Source organism: Erinaceus europaeus, chromosome 8 (genome assembly GCF_950295315.1).
Source record: "Erinaceus europaeus chromosome 8, mEriEur2.1, whole genome shotgun sequence".
Taxonomy (NCBI): domain Eukaryota; kingdom Metazoa; phylum Chordata; class Mammalia; order Eulipotyphla; family Erinaceidae; genus Erinaceus; species Erinaceus europaeus.
The window spans coordinates 43,281,738-43,300,081 of NC_080169.1; the positions used below are offsets into that span (position 1 = coordinate 43,281,738).

General features: G+C 36.9%; 2 protein-coding genes and 1 long non-coding RNA gene across 3 annotated transcripts in view; 1 reads left to right on the plus strand and 2 right to left on the minus strand.

Moving 5' to 3' along the window:
- THSD7A (thrombospondin type 1 domain containing 7A) overlaps positions 1-18,344 on the plus strand; it is a 581,601-nt gene that overhangs the window by 344,347 nt on the left and 218,910 nt on the right. The gene's annotated exons all lie outside the window — the stretch shown is intronic.
- The window catches only part of LOC132539895 (uncharacterized), a 375,892-nt gene that overhangs the window by 101,865 nt on the left and 255,683 nt on the right, over positions 1-18,344 (minus strand). The gene's annotated exons all lie outside the window — the stretch shown is intronic.
- On the minus strand, positions 14,107-14,705 carry LOC103125437 (small integral membrane protein 14-like). Its single transcript, XM_060196167.1, has one exon. It carries the CDS (start codon positions 14,499-14,501, stop codon positions 14,202-14,204), a length of 300 nt encoding a protein of 99 aa, XP_060052150.1. The 5' UTR covers positions 14,502-14,705; the 3' UTR covers positions 14,107-14,201.

Sequence of the window (18,344 nt, forward strand, 5' to 3'; positions counted from 1 at the left end):
ATCCCAGCAAGTCTCTGCCCAATAAGTTGGTGCTAATATCAGCTATCAAAGGACGAAAGCGTCCAGTAGTCCCTTCTGGGTCTTCCCACACAAGCAAATCTTGTGTGAGAAAGGCATTGGTCAACCCTCCAACACCATGTAAACATGGTCCTGGGAGGAGTTCCCAACTGTGGGGAACCTCTGCTTGCCTTAAAATTGTCTTGTCTGCCCCTGTGTCACTCAAACACTTAAAAAGAATATTACCAATCCTTACTATCATAATAGGGTGACCAGTTCTAAAACAGGAATGGTCCACAAAATCTCAGGTTCTGAATTTGTGCCATTCGCTTGCCCCAAGCCTAGTTTAAATCTACATTCAACAGGGGCATGCCTTTTCTATGAAACTTGTACCAACAATCTCTCCTCCAATGAAAACCTTTCTGGCATCTAGGACGAGGTGTTTGGGGCCTCTGGCTCCCTGACTGGAAGTGGGGTAGCGATTTATTTTCTGGACATTTATTTTCTGGACATCAGTGCCCTTGGTGACCACACTGAAAGCAAGTCCCCTTTCACTTATGTAGGGTAGCTGTATAGGCCTGTGTCATAATGGGTGCTTCATAAGAACTTGATCTAAGCTCCTGCATCACTAAAATCCAGATGTCTGGGTGTTTGGTTTTAAGACTGAGGCATGCCTGATGGAAGGCCAAAAGCATGCCATCCCAGACAATAGAATGCAGGAGGATAAAATGGGCATCAGGATTATAAATCTTTCTCTCCAAACTTGACTGGACTCTGGTAATGAATTTAGCTAGGGATTCATCAGGTTCTTGGCAAAGGGAGAGAATGGGGGCTGAGGCCGCTCCTGTGGGTGGAGTTAACCTCTCCCATGCCTGTAATGCGCAGAGGCATACCTGTCAAAATAACTGGATGGAAACTTGGCCTCTGCCTGTTGAATTCCAGTTTCCAAATGACCCGTCCCAAACAGAGCCTCAAAATTCCACTTTGGCTGATTCTGGCTATTTCTCCAGGATTGCTGTAAATATTCATCATGAAAAAATGCTTCCCATTGAAGGAAGAGGGGGTCTGAGAGTGTAGCGTGAGCCACGTCCCTCCAGTCTTGGGGGGTATTAAGGTTCTGGAGAAGGCCTTGTAAAATGGACCTGGTCCATGAAGCATGAACATCATCCTCCTTAATTGCCTGACAAAGTTTTTTCAGATCTGTGGAGGAATACGGGTACCATGCCTGAGGTTTCTGTCAATTGGGGTAACATTTACCGGGAATGTGTGGACTTGCTCCTGAGGAAAAGCTCTGTCGCAAAGCCCGCAAAGCATTCTGTATCCAGTAATGCTGTATCTGCAAGGGGAGGATTCCCAGAAGTAGAAACCTCTGGAGAAGTGGCAGCGGCAGCCAGAGAACCTGGACACATGTCTGCCAAAATGGGATTCTTGGAGCAAAATGAAGTGGGCTTAGGGTTGGTAAGCACTATGACCATCTCCCTTAACTCTTGAATCTCAGCCTCAAGGTCCCTTAACCTTTTGGGAGAGCGCCCTATATATCCCTTGAAAGCTGTGACCATGGTCAAGAGGATCCAAGGTGTGGCCCTGAGCAAAATGTCCCAGAGGTAGAAAACCTGTCTCATGACAAAAGAGTAGAAGGTTTGGGAAGCATCTTCATGAGAATGAAGGTCACATATGGCGATAAATAAGAAAAGGGTATACTTATCTGGGGACTGGGTGATTTAGGTCCCACATTGAGGTCCCTGTTCAGGTGCCAGATATCAGGTTGCATCACAGGGGAGAGATAAGAGTCTGGAGCAGAACAAGAACACAAATCTTTATTCATGCGGGCACCCCAGAAATGGGAAGAGCAGAGTGGTTCCAGCCATGTGAAGCTAGCAAAATGGCCGACTCCACTAAGCCTACCAGCCCTTCTTTGGGTCTCATTGTGGAAGAGAGGAGAGGAGCAAGAAAGCAATCCCGCAGCAGCAGCAGTGGGTTTTATAGGATAAAAACCGGAAGTGGTAAGTTGGGATGGGATTGGCTAGGAAACAAGGCATAGGGTTTCGGCTCTCAAGGGAATGGGAAGGGGGGGGTGGAGAAAACAGGGCACTCCTGGAAGCTAGGGTTTCAGCTCTCACGGGAATGGGTGATAGCCTGAGGGTATCTGCACAATTACCTAACACCTGGTAACAAAAAATAAATAAGTAAAGGGAAAAGGGAAAACAGTTTTATTACTGTTTTTATACTTATAGGTAGGTCTAGTTAAAAGGTCTTGGAATGACTAAGTCCCTACTCTTGAAAATAAAATGTTTTCAACAGAATTATATATATTCTTATTGAGTTCAAAATATCCCTAACCAAAAAAAACCAAGCAATGAAATAAACACATTGTGAGAAGGAACAGTATTTCCTAACTACTCTTATGACAAAATGGATAGAGAATTGTTTTCCCAAGCATAATTTGGCAAAAAGTGATAGAACATACACTATATGTTAAAAGACATTTCTTTGATTCAAAATCTAAATTTTCACCCCTTCTTAAGTAACTATAAGCAACTTTAACAAAATCTTCAGAAGTGCATTATCTTATCCAGTAAAAAGTACCTCATATAATAGAAGAAGAAAGAAGTATTCATAATGTAAGCCCTTCTTAGGATTAAATTCAAATAAGAAGCTTATTTTGGTAGTCTAGCAGAAACACACCGGGTTAAGCGCAGGTGGAGCGAAGCACAAGGACCAGCTTAAAGATCCCAGTTTGAGCCTCAGGATCCCTGTTTCATCCCCGGGCTCCCCACCTGCAGGGGAGTTGCTTCACAGGCTGTGAAGCAGGTCTGCAGGTGTCTATCTTTCTCTCCCCTCTGTCTTCCTTCCTCTCTCCATGTCTCTCTGTCCTATTCAATAACAACAACAATAATAACTAAAACTATAAAGCAACAAGGGCAACAAAAGGGAAAAAATAAAATAAATATTTTTAAAAAGAAGCTTATTTCCTGAGATGATACTAAAAGTCATTGTAGAATCTTTCTGTGGCTATTTAATAGTCTTATTTTGAACCATAAATAACTATTTTTGTTGGCTAAGAATTGTCAACTGGTGAAATTTTCACTTTACTCATCTGAATAGGCGCCTTTGCTGCATTGTTTCTAGTTATGTAGTATAAATTGCTGTCCATTCTAATATTTCTGTTGTCAAAAGCAAGATCACAGCTAACTATTTAGGAATTATAGTCATTGTTTCCATGTGAACGGTATGAATATGTAATGTATGAGGTATGCTTTAGAGAAGGCAATGATTGCTTTCTGTAAGAATAGCAAATTTCCCCCATAATAGATATTCTTTATGGGAAAAGATAGTTCATATTGATGACCTAAAAGTGACTTGAATTCATCAAGCAGCTTTTACTTTATCTATATAAAAGAAATATGCCTTCAGCAGTATGACTTTTTAATATTTACATTTCAATTTTATATAAGTATGTAAAATAAAAGGAAATAATTATCTTAATAATTATTAAATAGCAAGAATAGAAAACCAATAGTAAATATAGTAAATAAAATGTACTGGGGGTGCAATAAGATTCTGTGAATTGCTTGAAGTAGGACAAGTTTTGAATCTGAACATACAGTAGCCAACATAAAGGGGAACACTATAGTAATTATAAAATTCATGTTTTTCTTTAAAAAACAGACAGCAGTCACAAAGTAAAGACATGACGATTTCTGTTTTAGTGCCAAAGGAAAATTCATTGGTAGGTCTAATGAATGGGTAGAATGGGTAGTATACATTGGGTACCTATTTGAATTATGAACTTATTAAGGTACTTACATTAAATGCAACAATAATTTTTACTTGAGCAGGCTTCCTCAGTGTGTACTACTATCACAAATATTAAAGTGAGGGCTTGGGTGGTGGCACACCCAGTTGAGCACACAAATTATAGTACATAAGGACCTGGGTTTAAGACCCTGGTCCTTATCTGTAGGGGAAAATCTTTGTGAATAGTGAAGCAGTGCTGTAGGTGCCTCTCTCTTTCCTTCTTACCTCCCTTTCCCCTCTCCATCTTTCTATCTCATGCAAAATAAAAATATAAATAAGATATTTTAAGAAATATGAAAGTGTAACAGAAAAGTCAAGTCAGTGCTGTGTAAATATACTGTGGTACCTATTTATAGGAATAGAGTTCAGGACATCTAAATGAATAGGTGTACAATTATTCCCTCAGACTATACTCCTCAGAAATTTAATAAGTGTTAAGAGGTAGAGAGCTACCTAGTAGCCTCTGACATAGCAATTTAGATTATTGCTATTATGGTTCCTACTTTAGTAATGACCAATGCAGAGACATACTTTCCAGTTGTTGCCTGGGTGAAGTTAAAATTGGTGGCAAACGCTAGAAGAAGTTAAAATTGGTAAGACTTGACTAAGATACAAGAGTGAATAAAATATTATTCACTTTTCACAGGAAAACTGTTCTTGATCTAACTAGACAGGACAAAGGAAATATTTAGGTATAAATAAAAAATCAAAAGTATATTTACAGTGTATCGTATATCAAATCCTCATGTTTTATATTTTATAATGTATCATTTTAAAATAGTTTTAACCAAAGAACTCTCGCTCTGCTTATTAGTGCTGCTGTTACTCTAATATATTTTTATTTTAATATATAAGGATACCTTAAAATTAAAATATATATATTTAAAACCTAAAAAATAATAGAAATAGATAACCAAGAGTAGGTAAAATGTACAAAATATATAAAGAGCTTTTTTTTAACTTGTGTTGAGAAATAAAGATGGAAAGATAACTCATATGGATGACTTGAGAATTCACCAGGCATCTTTTACTTTATTCACAGAAAGAAAAAAATCTGTGTTTAGTAATAAGAGATATTGATTTAATATTTACACCCTACTTTGTTATATTTAAATATATACAGTAATAGGACATAGGGTTATTTAAATAATAAACAGATGAGGAATATGAAGTCAAGGAAAAATGACAAGAATGACAAGACAATAGTGAATACAGTAAATAATATACAATGTGTATGTTTTATTCAAGACTTACTCTTGAATAAAATATAGTCTACCTCTAACAGGCAGATAAATTCTAATCTAACACTTGACAAAGTATGTTTAGATACAGATCAAAAATAAAAAGTTTATTTTCAAAGTATGTGAATATCAAATGTTTTAAATAATTTTTATATTTATTTATTTATTCCCTTTTTTGTTGTTGTTGCCCTTGTTTTTTATTGTTGTTATTAATGCCATCCTTGTTAGATAGGAAAGAGAGAAATGGAGAGAGGAGGGGAAGACAGAGAGGGGGAGAGAAAGATAGACACTTGCAGACTTGCTTCACCACTTGTGAAGTATTGCCCCTGCAGGTGGGAGCCGGGGGCTCGAACCGGGATCTTTAATCTGGTCCTTGCTCTTTGTGCCACCTGTGCTTATCCCGCTGCACTACAGCCCGAATACCTCAGATTATGTTTTACATTTTAAATATTTTACTTTTTTTTTAGTTTTGTTTTTAAAGTTAAATTTTAATTTTAAGTTAAAGCACTGCTTGACTCAGGATATTAGTACTGTTGACTATTGTTTTATAAATTAGTCCTCGTATCTATGGTACCAATTTCACCTTTTCACAAATTCTGTCCCAGCACACTGTACCCACCATCAAAATAACATCTTCCTCCACCATAGGACACTGTCATTCAAATGTTGTGCCCCTTTCCCACTAGTGTCCTCTAATCTGTTGCTATATATTAAGGGTTTATTCAGTTTCATCCTATTTTTCCCTTGATTTGTTTCCTAAGTCCTACCTTTGAGGGAGTATTTGTCAGAATAACTTTTTTTGAAGGAAAAAGAAATATTTAAAATTTTATGGAATGAAAAAAAAAGTTTAAAAAAACTGTCTGACTTGGAATTAGCTGGGCTCAAACTGTGTGAAAAAATCTGACCTCTAATTCCAGGTTGAAGTAATAGGTTCCATGGAGAGCTCTGATTTGCAACTTAATCTCTTCATCTGAGTCTCCCAGGTCTTACCCTAAAACCTTCATTTAATGCTAGTAGAGGAATCAAGCTTTAGTCATGTTTTAAACTTGTGTAGGTTACTCCAATGTACAGCCAAGCTTTAGTATGGAATGAGAGTTGATGATAAAGAGATAAATGAATTTTCTTTCCACGGTAGCAAAATCTTAGACCAAAAGGGCTACTATATTTTACTGCATAAATCAGGACTAGAAATATCTGAAACTAACTAAACCTGAGGCTGATTTTCAGAGATAAACAACTTGCTTTAGGCCTCTTTCCTCAATCCCATCTCTTAAAATTTTATCAGTTCACAAAATGAAGGTTTTCATAGTAATCACAGAGATCTATAGTGACTGATGCTTTAGGATTTCTATTATCATTCATCTAAGAAGTTTCATGTATAAGTGTGAAGTTGAAACTTGGAAGAAAAGACTTAAACTTAGCTTATGCACTGCCGTACATTAGAAAAATATGGAGTCCAGCACAGAAAATTGTCAAGAAAGAAATACATCACCAACAAAAAATATAAATACCATCAAAGAAGAAAAATTCCTAGTATTCTGAGATAAAAGGAAGTAGCTAGCATTTTCGTTTTTCCTTTTCTTTTTTTAAGCAGAATCTATGTGCTTCTGTTCTGGAATGTGATACTATTTTCTAAAAGGTAAGCATTTAGTGCCACAGTGCTATGAGATCCTGGGACTAGCTTCTGCTCCAATCCTACACAATTGCATACTTCAAAAGATGGTGTGAGCATTGTTTGTATTACAATCAGCTAAAGTGCTTGTTAGAAATTTATATTCTAACTTATTCCTAGATTTTCAACCAAACTAAGTGAATCAGTATTTCTGAGTATGGTATCTAAATCTATCTCCTTAAAACAAGCTCTCTTTTCACTTCCACCCCCCCCGCCCCCCAATAATTGTTTCATGAACTAAAAGTTGAAAATTTTCTGCAATAACATTAAGATGGATCCTTAAAAAATCAGAATTTTACCCTACAGACCCAGAAACCAGTAATTTTGTCACAAGCATAAAATTTTAATATCATGTTATGTCATTTTCCAGTAAATAATATCCTACCTCAGCAACATTTGACTTTCTATGCTTATATTTTGTCTTTAGGTTTTTTTGTTTGTTTGTTAAATTTTTACTAGTGGTTTAATAGTGATTTACTAGATTGTAAGATAATAGGTATATAATTCCATACAGTTTCCACCACCAGGGTTCTCTGTCCCATTCCTTTCATTGGAAACTTCCCTATTCTTTATCCCTCTAGGAGTATGGACCAAAATTCTTGACTTATTTTTAAAAAACAGAGTATTTTATATAATCTCAGGCATTTTGCTGTGATTTGTCAAGGGTTATTAGCATGAAGGTAAATTTTTATTTTATTTGTAAGGTGAATTTTTTAAATTTATTTATTCCCTTTTTTGTTGCCCTTGTTGTTTTATTGTTGTAGTTATTATTGATATCATTGTTGTTGGATAGGACAGAGAAATGAAGAGAGGAGGGGAAGACAGTGAGGAGGAAGAGAGAAAGACAGACACCTGCAGACCTGCTTCACTGCCTGTGAATCAACTTCCTTGTAGGTGGGGAGTCGGGGCCTAGAACCAGGATCCTCAAGCCAGTCCTTACGCTTTGCGCCACCTGCGCTTAACCCACTGTGCTACCGCCCAACTCCCAGTAAGGTGAATTTTAACAGTTCTTGTAGTTTAACAAATGATGTACTTAATAGTGTTTAACATATACCAGTAAATCTAGTGTTTTGGTTCGAACCTGCTAATTCACCTGGAAAAAGCAGATATTTGTGGATTAATTGGAGATAGAGGAATGCAGGAAAGGAATGAAGATGCAGAGAAATTACAGTTTTATGTCTAATGGAATATTGTGACTAGCACAGATCCCTGACATTCTGAAAGTGAGAAAATGAATTTATCATCATCTCAGGGATCAGTGAGAAATGATCTATTGAGACACAAAGGCTAGGTATTGGTTATTTGAACCAAAATCCTTGTGATTAATCTTTATTCCTCTCTTTTACTCCTATACCAATTTATAAGAAAAATCTTCTAGCTTTCCTTTCAGTATTTATCTGATTACTTTACCACCTGGTCCAAACTACTCTATCTTGCCTGTACTATTAAAGAGCCTCCTAACAGGAACTTCTGTGTTCCTTGTCCTCTCACAATAGATTGTCCATATAGCAGTTTGTTATCAGCTCAAGATCCTACATCAATGTTGTTTCACTTTAAGTAAAAGCCAGCCACCCTGTACTGATTCTTGTCACCTCGTACCATCTTTGCTTCTTTGCCTCTTAGTCTTTTCACTCAAATCATTTGGGTCCTTATAATACAGTGTTGACTTTTGTCCTCAGGGAAAGGTGGTGGCGCACCTGGTTAAGTGTACAGTACAGTATAAAAGGACCCAGGTTCAAGGCTCTGGTGCCCACCTGCAGAGGGAAAGCTTCACTAGTGGTGAAACAGGACTACAGGTGTTTCCCTGTCTCTTTTGCTCATTTGCCCCTCCCCAGTTTCTCTCTGTTGCTATCAAGCAAATAAATATTAAAAATAATGTTTCTTCCTTAATATGAGCTCAGCTAACTCCATCCCTCCACTCCTGCTTTATTTCAAATGGTTCCATCTCAAAATCACATGCTATATTTACCTTATTTAAAAACTGCAGCACACCTCTCACCTCCACAGTACCAGAACTCTTACTCAGCTTTTCCTGTTTCTTTTTTATATTCTTATTATACCATTCTGTGTTAATTCATACTTTATTAAGTTTGTTGTTCATGTCCTATTCCCTATTCCTTCAGTTAAAATTCCAACATTAAGAAATCACACATTTTTTTTCTGTTTTGTTCTCTCTTAAATCTCAAATACCCCACATGTCCCATGATGTGCCTGATACATAATATGTATTTAATAAATAGTTGTTGAATGAATTTCAAGAAAAAACATTCAGAGGGTAGACCTAATATTAACAAAATATAAAGGAAATTTAGGAATGATTGAAATTGATTTGATAACCAGAGTAGTTAAATTAAGAATCAGATCAAAGACAGGTCAAAAAATAAATAAATGGATGGGCTGGAAAATCTAAGTAGGTGAGAAACCAAAAACTCATTATAATAATGGTTTGTTTGTAAGTCATAAGTTTTAAAGTTTTAGTTCAAGGCTACTCACAAAAACTTTTACTCCATGTCCCAGGTTGTACTTTATTTTTTTTACTCCAAAACATTACTAAGAAAAGCCAAAGAACTTCAGGCATTTTGGCAACTTTCGGGGTGTCTCTCTCCTTCTCCAGCAGGGTGTCCTCCAGGGGAAAGGTAACGGGCTGGTTCTTTCTCGCTCATAACAGGGGTGACACGAAGTAAAAGACACCAGGGGACTCTTAGCATGAATCTAGAATCTGAGTCCTTGAGTCCCAGAATCCTAGAGTCCGTTTATTAGCAAAATTGACATGAGTTAAATAGAAAAGCAATGGAGGTAATTATTGTTGAAATATGACAGAAATTACAGGTTTCTTAACAGTCAGCATGCCCCTAAGGTAGGGGGCTGGTATGACAGGAATTGATGAGAAACATGACAGTTATTCTCCATAACACAAGCAACTTAATTATCCAAAGGTATTTGAGAGAAGCATAGGGGTTAAACCAGTAGGGTGAGACAGAGAGAAGATGGATATCAAAGAGCCATATAGTTTGGAATTTCTCTTGTCTGGGGTCTGAGGTATGTGATGAAGTGTGTGATAAGGTGTGTTCTTCTGTGATCAGAAGGTGACTTTGAATGAGTGAATCTGCGGCCATGTGGCCTGCAGTTAATGGAGGGAAGTACTGTGGTATCTGTGGGCCTGAGAGTCAAGAAGGAAAGAACCAAGTCTGAGTTTCCCCCCTTATGCTCACCTCGGTTGAGAGACTTACCAAGAGGTTATCTTCTCAGACCTCCATCCAAAGATGGGGGTGGTTCTCCCTAAGCTCTATCAGGCTTACACATGTTCCCAACAGGCAACTTGATCCTTGTCCACCCAATGATCAGAAAATGGTACTCAGCATAATAATCTATAAATAAAGATTCTGAGAAAACTCAAGTAAACAGAAAATATCATACTGGAGATATGTATCTGTTTCTAAATAAGTTTTAGAATAGTCATTGTGGATGCAGCCTACTTTAGAAGGATTTGCTTGTTTCATTGCAAGTTTACCATAATAGATCAGGGAATAGCTGGTAAAATATGCCAGTAAGTATATTCACACCTGAACTAAGATTAATGATGTCTTTTGTAAATGTTTTCCAGACTTGGGGTTATAAACTGAATTGTGTTCCTCTAAATTTATGTATAAATTTTTGGTGATAGGACCTAAAAAGGCAGGAGTGCTTTGAGTTTCTGCTGCATAATGGTGGAAATGGACCAGAGTTGGGAGTGAAAGTGTTTTGTATCATGGAGAGATGAGAACTTTTACTCATGTGTCTACAACTGTACTGTAAACCATTAACCCCACAATAAAATGATTTTTTAAAAAAGAGGTGATTAAACTTAAAAGAGGTCATTAGAATAGCACTCTATTTAAAGAAGAAAAGCTTCCAGGGGTGCTCACTCACACAGAAAAGTCTGTTTGAGCAGTTAGAAGAAAGGCCTCAGGAAGACCAAGCATGGTAGCACCTTAATCTTAGATTTCCAACATTTATAACCTTTATAAAATTGCATTTACTTTTTAAAACATCTATTTTGAGTTATGTTATTATGGAAGTTGTAGTAGACTAATGTACTTAGTTACCAGAATAGTTACATTTAGAGTACCTCTGTAAATGTGTGAAGCTGGTTACAAACCAACTGACTATTATTATTATTTTTTGTTACTAACATTTTCTATTTATTCATTAATAAAAAGTGCATAGTACAAACCCTTTTTCCCAATCCAAGTACTCATTAAAGGTTACAATAAACCCTGGGTGGCACAGATATGATTTGTTTGGCATGATTTAAACATTTAAAAATATCAGTTAACATTCAGCATACCACATGGCCATTTTTAATAAAGTAATCATCAGACATGGTAACAAATATTGAATACATGATTTCTCTTTCAAAAATATACTTAAGACTAAGCCTATTATTGCAACAACAAGAACTTAACCCATTAACTGTAAACTCTCAAGTTCTCCAAGTTTTAATCTGAGCTGGTAAAATTCTAGCATTTATTCATTTAAATTCAGATAGATTTCCAAGCTTCTACTGAAAATGTAAGATATTGGTAATTCCATAAGCATGGTTATAATACATGCTACAAAAATACTAAAATCAGACCATGGAATAGCTATAAATAGTTAATTCAGAAAATTTCTTCAATTTGTTTAAAGTATGACTTGCAACCATGGAATATTGCTTGGCTAGATATGTGGTAAAATCTTTCACTATACAATGTTAACTTTTTCTATATGGGAAGCAAAATATTTTGCATAAAACATTAAATGACTAACAAAATAAGCTGTGACATTTGTGGAATGTTTAAGAGCCAAACAATCACAATGTGAATCTTTGTATTTCTTCCATATTTAAAAATAATTATAGCACAGTTCAGGTGACTATTTATAAGCCAAGTAATTAATAAGTAAGTGTGCTCAATAAAAGGTCACATGTAGATTTCATACTTAAATAGAATAATATGAATTACAAGTTAGATTCTATACCATGAGAAATGCAAAGAAATGTTATAAGCAAATCAAAAAAAAAAGAAAAAAGATTACTAAGAACTTTTGTTACTAATTAGATGGTCCATATTAGAATTGGATCGACCTTCTCGTGGTGCATCCCATGAGTACCCATTTATTGGGGAAACTGACGATCCTTCCTAGCCGACTGAATCCACATGGATCCCAGTCACTTTCAAAGCCAGCAACAAGCAGACATCAGGCTCAACCTAACGCTGCTGACTGGCTACGGAAGAAGGGCAAATGCTAGAAGAAGAAGAAGAAGAAGAAGAAGAAGAAGAAGAAGAAGAAGAAGAAGAAGAAGAAGAAGAGGAGGAGGAGGAGGAGGAGGAGGAGGAGGAAGAAGAAGAAGAAAAGGTTAGTATTCTAGATACAATGTCAAGTACATGTAACAGAAATGACCAGTTGTGAATAAGAAACCAGATTTCCATGTCTCTTGCTAACCATTTTGTTCCTATGTGATCACTAATTCTTCAACCAAAACCAATTTTCCATTATTTGTGAACTGTAAGTTGAGTGAATACATCAGTATCTTTGCCAGAGACTGGTTTTCTAACTGCTTAGAGAGCAGGCTGTTAAGATATATGTGCAAGCCTTCAGTGTCCAGTGGGCCGGGGAGGAAAAAGACTGCGTATAGGGATCTTGCTCCCTGTGTGCCATTCTTGCCTTTTCTACTTTAAATACTTTAATATGTACAACTGGGAAGGCTTCCAGTAAGCCACAGCAAGAGGAAAAACCTTAACTCTATAATGCTTATTAGTCTAGGACTGACTTACCCGTGCTAGGTTATCCTTCAACTACCAAAAGTGATTAAAAATTGGTTGTTATTTCAGGAAATTGAGCACAAAGTCAAGATGCACAGGGGAATGCAAGCAGTCTATATTAAATCATTTAATGACATTAACTCCATACCATATTTACGGCCTTAGAGTATAGTCATGGTAAAGTGGGGGGAATGACCCTCAAAGCAACGCACAATTGTGTCAGAAACTATTAAAAAGCACAATGACATAGAAGTTTATTCAAATCATACAAGTAATTCCTTAGACTTATACAGTGAAAAGGCTAGGCAGACTGGTGGTGAGGTGGGGGGGAGGAACCCTTACATTGATAGTGAAGTATCTGCTAGCCCCCACAAATCATCTGCAATTATTTGTTAGGGAAAAATTCCAGAAATTTCTTATGCCATTGTAAGTGAGCAAAAACAACACAGCCTTTTATTTTGTAGTATACGTCTCAAATTTTTACTTAATGTTTCTCCCCTATTAATCCTACTCATTACCAAACAAGAATGAGATAAAGTGTATGAAAAAGATGCTTGACTGGTTTTCGTTTTCTTTTCCCTTCAGAATTTATCAAAAAAACCATTTAATATTTTTCAAGTCAGAAGAAAAAGAAAAGAAGCAAATGTCAGTAACCAAATATGCTCCCCCAAGTTTCAAAATAATTTCACTTAACAGGGAAGTGTTACAACAGAAAAGAAGCTTCCTGAGAGGCACCCCTTTTAAAATAAATTATAGCTTAAATTATTGCTGTACAGATTACATCACACAGGCAGAAAATAAACTTTTTTTTCCTCCTCTTATGAGCAGTGGATTACAAATGTTAATGGACTGTAAATCTACCATATTTAAATTGTGTTTCTTATTTAAAGTTTCCTTGTTAGGCATTTTTAATGGGAGTAAAAAAAACTTAGTGAAACAACTATTTCATATATTTTTGTCTCCTTTTCTAACCATGTAAGCCAGTACTATTGTTTGATACAGATTTCGGTCATCATTTGCAAAAAATTTCAAATTTTGCCAGTTCAAAGTACTAGAGAAAACGGCTACCCATGAATGAACAGACGAGCAAGGCATATATAAATACAGTGTGGCTCTAATTTTCCTTCAGACAACCCCAAATAACTTTACAAATACCTTATGAATAAAAATCAATCTTAAAACCTATTAAAGCTAAATGTAAGATACTTAGATGCAGAGATCTCAAACGGGTCAAAATAATGATAAAGTCATGGTCACAGTTACAAATAGAATGAGTGGAATGTTTAAGATAACTAAAGAGGCCCCATATAATTTTCTTAATCTAATAATTTACTCAAATAAACTGTAAACAGGAATGGTGATAACACAGAAAGTAGTAATAAGCTTGCAAGTGAAATTTCTAGAAGCTCATGAAACCAATACCATCCCATATTGCAGATGCAGGGTGCATTGGATTGACCTTCTTCTGGTGCATCCCGTGAGTACCCATTCATTGGGGAAACTGATGATCCTTCCTAGCCGACTGAATCCACATGGATCCCAGTCACTTTCAAAGCCATTTAACTGGCTACGGAAGAAGGGCAAACGCTAGAAGAAGAAGATTGCAGATGCAAAAGGAAAAACAGTTCTGATTCGGTTAAGAGTACTCTGGTCATTTCGTTCATGTGGTCCCGCACGGTGTTAACATTTTTTGCTTCCCTTATCACAAAGTTAGTCCATAGGAGGAGCTGGTGGATCTTGTCCACTATGAGGACTAGGAGGCTTTCCAGTTAAGCTGGATCCTCTTAGGTTAGGAGGTCTCAGTAGGAACAGGATCACTGCAATAACCATCCAGGCCATCAATATCATGGTAACACTGGTGCCATTATCACCAGAAGGTCCTGGTAATTCCTGAAGACATTCTGTGTCTGTGCAGTAGGACTGGGACTGCCTCAACAGACTGATCAGTCTTCTCATCGCATGTTCATGAGAGCAAATACATTCACAGGGATCAAATCCACCTTCTGCCATGATTACTCAGCTTCGTTTAACTTGACTGTTAAAATCCGCCCAGACCACAACCGACGGGGTGGGGAGGATGCGGGGGTCCTCCAGGCCAAGGCTCAGTAAAAAGACCGCCTGGAGCTTCCGGAACGCTGCGGCTGTTCGGGAAGCCACTCCAGCTGCTGCTCCTGGCCACCGGCTTCCTCCCCTCCTCTGTTTTGATTCGACTGACCACGTCACTCTAAGCCAGGAGACCCGGATCTCGACTATTATTTTTTTATTGTAATTCAAGCTATATAAAAGTTGTGATTCTGGGAGTCGGGCAGTAGCGCAGCGGGTTAAGCGCACGTGGCGCAAAGCGCAAGGACAGGTTAGGATCCCGGTTCAAGCCACCGGCTGGCTCCCCACCTACAAGGTTGTCGCTTCACAGGTGGTGAAGCAAGTCTGCACGTGTCTCTCTGTCTCTCTTCCTCTCTATCTCCCCTTTCTCTCTCAATCTCTGTCTCTATCCAATAACAAATAAATAAATAAGTTGGGATTCTTCACCATCCTAACTTTCTAAGGTTCTTCATAATTCTAAGTATCATACAAATTCCAAACTACCTCTTTTAATTTAAAATATCTATTAATGCTATTTTTTCCAAGTTGTGGATATTATAAACGAAAAGTTGAATTGTAAATGGAATTTAAGTACTATGCCCCTTTTTTGTTTAAATATTTTATTTTATTATTTATGAGAAAGATAGGAGAAGAAAGAAAGAACCAGACATCACTCTGGTACATGTGCTGCGAGGGATCAAACTCAGGACCTCATGCTTGAGAATCCAAAGCTTTACCACTGTGCCACCTCCTGGACCACCTATGTCACTTTTTATTTATTTATTTATTACAAATTGTCCTGTACTTTTTAAATTTTTAAAAAATATTGTAGCAGATGTCACATCCCTGTGCTGAGATTAATGTTTTCATATGCTGTTGATATAACTTTTGAACTTTAAATCCTAACAAGGATTGCTTGGTATTGCTATAAAAATGTGCGTGTAGAACAACATATATTATTATCATTGGTGTTATTATTATTAATAATTAACCAGAACACTACTCAGTTCTGGCAGCTTGGTGGTACAGGGACTGAACCTGATGCCTCAGGCCTGAAAATATTTTGAATAACCATTATGTTAATTCCCTGGCCCTCTCTACATCTTTTAATTGTTCTTTTGTTGAACCCTAGCCAACTGTTTATCTCATGTTTAATATTATAAATACTTAAAAGGATAGCATAGTCTTATTGTTTGAATCAATACTTGAAGGTAGTTGTTTCCTAGGCAACATAGCACTGTTAACATAGGCATATAGACCTCTCTAAATGAACTAGATTATGCAAACAAATGTGCATCAGTTCTTGAAATCAAAACAAATCTTATCCTTTACAAAGAATTTCTATTTTTTCCCTTCCCATAGAATAAGTTTATTAACAACATTATTGGTGTCCTCAATATCTATAACTGTAATGTTAAAATTAGACTATATAGTTGAGAGGGAAAAAAAACAAAGTTCTTATTTTACTATGGACTTAAATACCCTCTACTGGAACATTTTGGTAAAACATCTTCTAAACCTATAAAATATATCAAATGTAAATTCCTCTTTAAGATAAAGCAAATTGTAGCATGTTTTAACTCCACACAGCTCCAAGAAAATAAACAGGAATATCAAGTGGTCTACATGAAAAATTTCATTTCTAAGCACAAGACCACTCCCAAAACAGCTCTGAAATAGTCTTCTTCTAGCGTTTGCCCTTCTTCCGTAGCTAGTCAACAGCATCAGGTTGAGCCTGATGTAAAGTTTCGAGACCTCCTTTGAATCTGGAGAGGCGGCAGTCGTTGACTATGTGGGTCATAGTCTGTCTGTAGCCACAGGGGCAGTTTGGGTCGTCTCTGGCTCCCCAGCGATGGAACATAGCGGCGCACCGGCCATGGCCTGTTTGATAGCGATTGAGGAGGGCCCAATCATAACGTGCTAGGTCAAAGCCAGGTTGACGCTTGCAGGGGTCTGTGATGAGGTGTTTGTTCTTTATCTCAGCTGACTGCCAATTCTGTTTCCAAGAGTCTGGAACAGAGAAGTTCAGTGTAGGCGTAGGGGACCAGATTGGATGACGAGACGTCAAGCGTTGGACAGGGTGGGCGAAGATATCCATGTATGTTGGCAGGTCCGGTCAAGCGTAGACGTGGGAAATGAAATAGTCTAATAAAAATAGCAAACAAAATAATAATGATGATTTGTAACTTAGATTAAATTTTTTGACTGTGACTTCAACAGTTTAAATAGTTATCCAAGCAGCAAGCACAAAGAGGAGGCAAGCTATGATCAAGCATGATGGCCGGGGGATAAAACCTATGGCTATCAATTCATGAACCACTGGGAAGCAATAATGAGTCTTTTGAATACTGAAGACATTAATTAGACATAGAAAATGAATTCAAGGATTATCATGTATGCTTCCTAAACAAACTATATGTCATAGGTTAAAAGAATAAAAGATTAATGAAGAATAATAGCTCAGTAATGAATTAATCATAGCTGGAAAGGTCTGGCAATGAGCTTGGAAGCACATTAAATATCAGGAGATAATTTTCAATCATTGTTTTAAACATGATTGCAAAATATGATTAAGGAATAAGTATATTAACTTAAAAAATAATGTTCCATAATACTAAAAAGAACATAATGGTTTTTATACCCCCATTATGTATGCCAGTGTAAGAATAATGTAGAAAAAATGATGCTGAGCAGTGGCACACAGAGTTAAGTACACATAGTACAAGAACCTGGGTTTGAGTCACTGCTTCCCACCTGCAGGAGGGATGCTTCACAAGCAGTGAAGCAGGTCTTCAGGTGTCTATTTTTCACTTTCCCTTTCTGTCTCCCACTCCCCTCTCAATTTCTCTCTGTCTTATAAAATTAAATGTGGGGGTGGGCGTGGGGACAGGGGCGGGTTGGGGGATGGCTGTAGTGCCTGCACCAAGCCCTAGCAACTAGAGGGGTAAAAAAAAAAAAAAAGGAAAAAAAACTGTCAATAAAACAATACAGAACATCAAATTTGCCCATCAATAACTCATAGATTGTGATCAACCTTCAGAGTAGAGGCTTTTTTTTTCTTTACTTTATTTTTATTTTATTTATTTATTTTTTAATTTTTATTTAAGAAAGGATTAATTAACAAAACCATAGGGTAGGAGGGGTACAACTCCACACAATTCCCACCACCCAATCTCCACCCCCTCCCTTGATAGCTTTCCCATTCTCTATCCCTCTGGGAGCATGGACCCAGGGTCATTGTGGGTTGCAGAAGGTAGAAGGTCTGGCTTCTGTAATTGCTTCCCCGCTGAACATGGGGCTTTTTTTATTTGCATAACATCAAGTTTTTGGCATGAATATATATTGCTTCTAGTTGACACGTGGGTTGATGTTGAGTAAACCATCAACAGAATTTTCTAAAAAGCAAAACTTCTTTGGTTCAGTATACCCCAAATGCCAACTCATACTAGTGGCAATTCAGAAAAAAAGTTGAGATAGAAATTCGTTTTTTGTCATTGCCACTGGTTCCATAGCACCCTTTAGAGTATAGTTCTTAATACAATGCCTGGAGTTTCACAAAGTACATGTTTAATATTAATTTTAAGTAACCAAGTAACAAAGTATGAAAGGAAGGGGAAATCATTTGTAACTAATGTTATACTTAGGCCTTTGGAATCTTTTTTATTATCAAATAATCATATATTTAATAATAATATCTGCTTAGTCCCTAAATAATATTTAAATCCAAGCCAGTTTCCTTTAATTATAAGTTAAGAATCAGATAGTTTTAAT

Excerpts from the sequence above, each read along its gene's own strand:
- LOC103125437 (XM_060196167.1), bottom strand. The coding sequence starts at position 14,501 with ATGGCAGAAGGTGGATTTGATCCCTGTGAATGTATTTGCTCTCATGAA.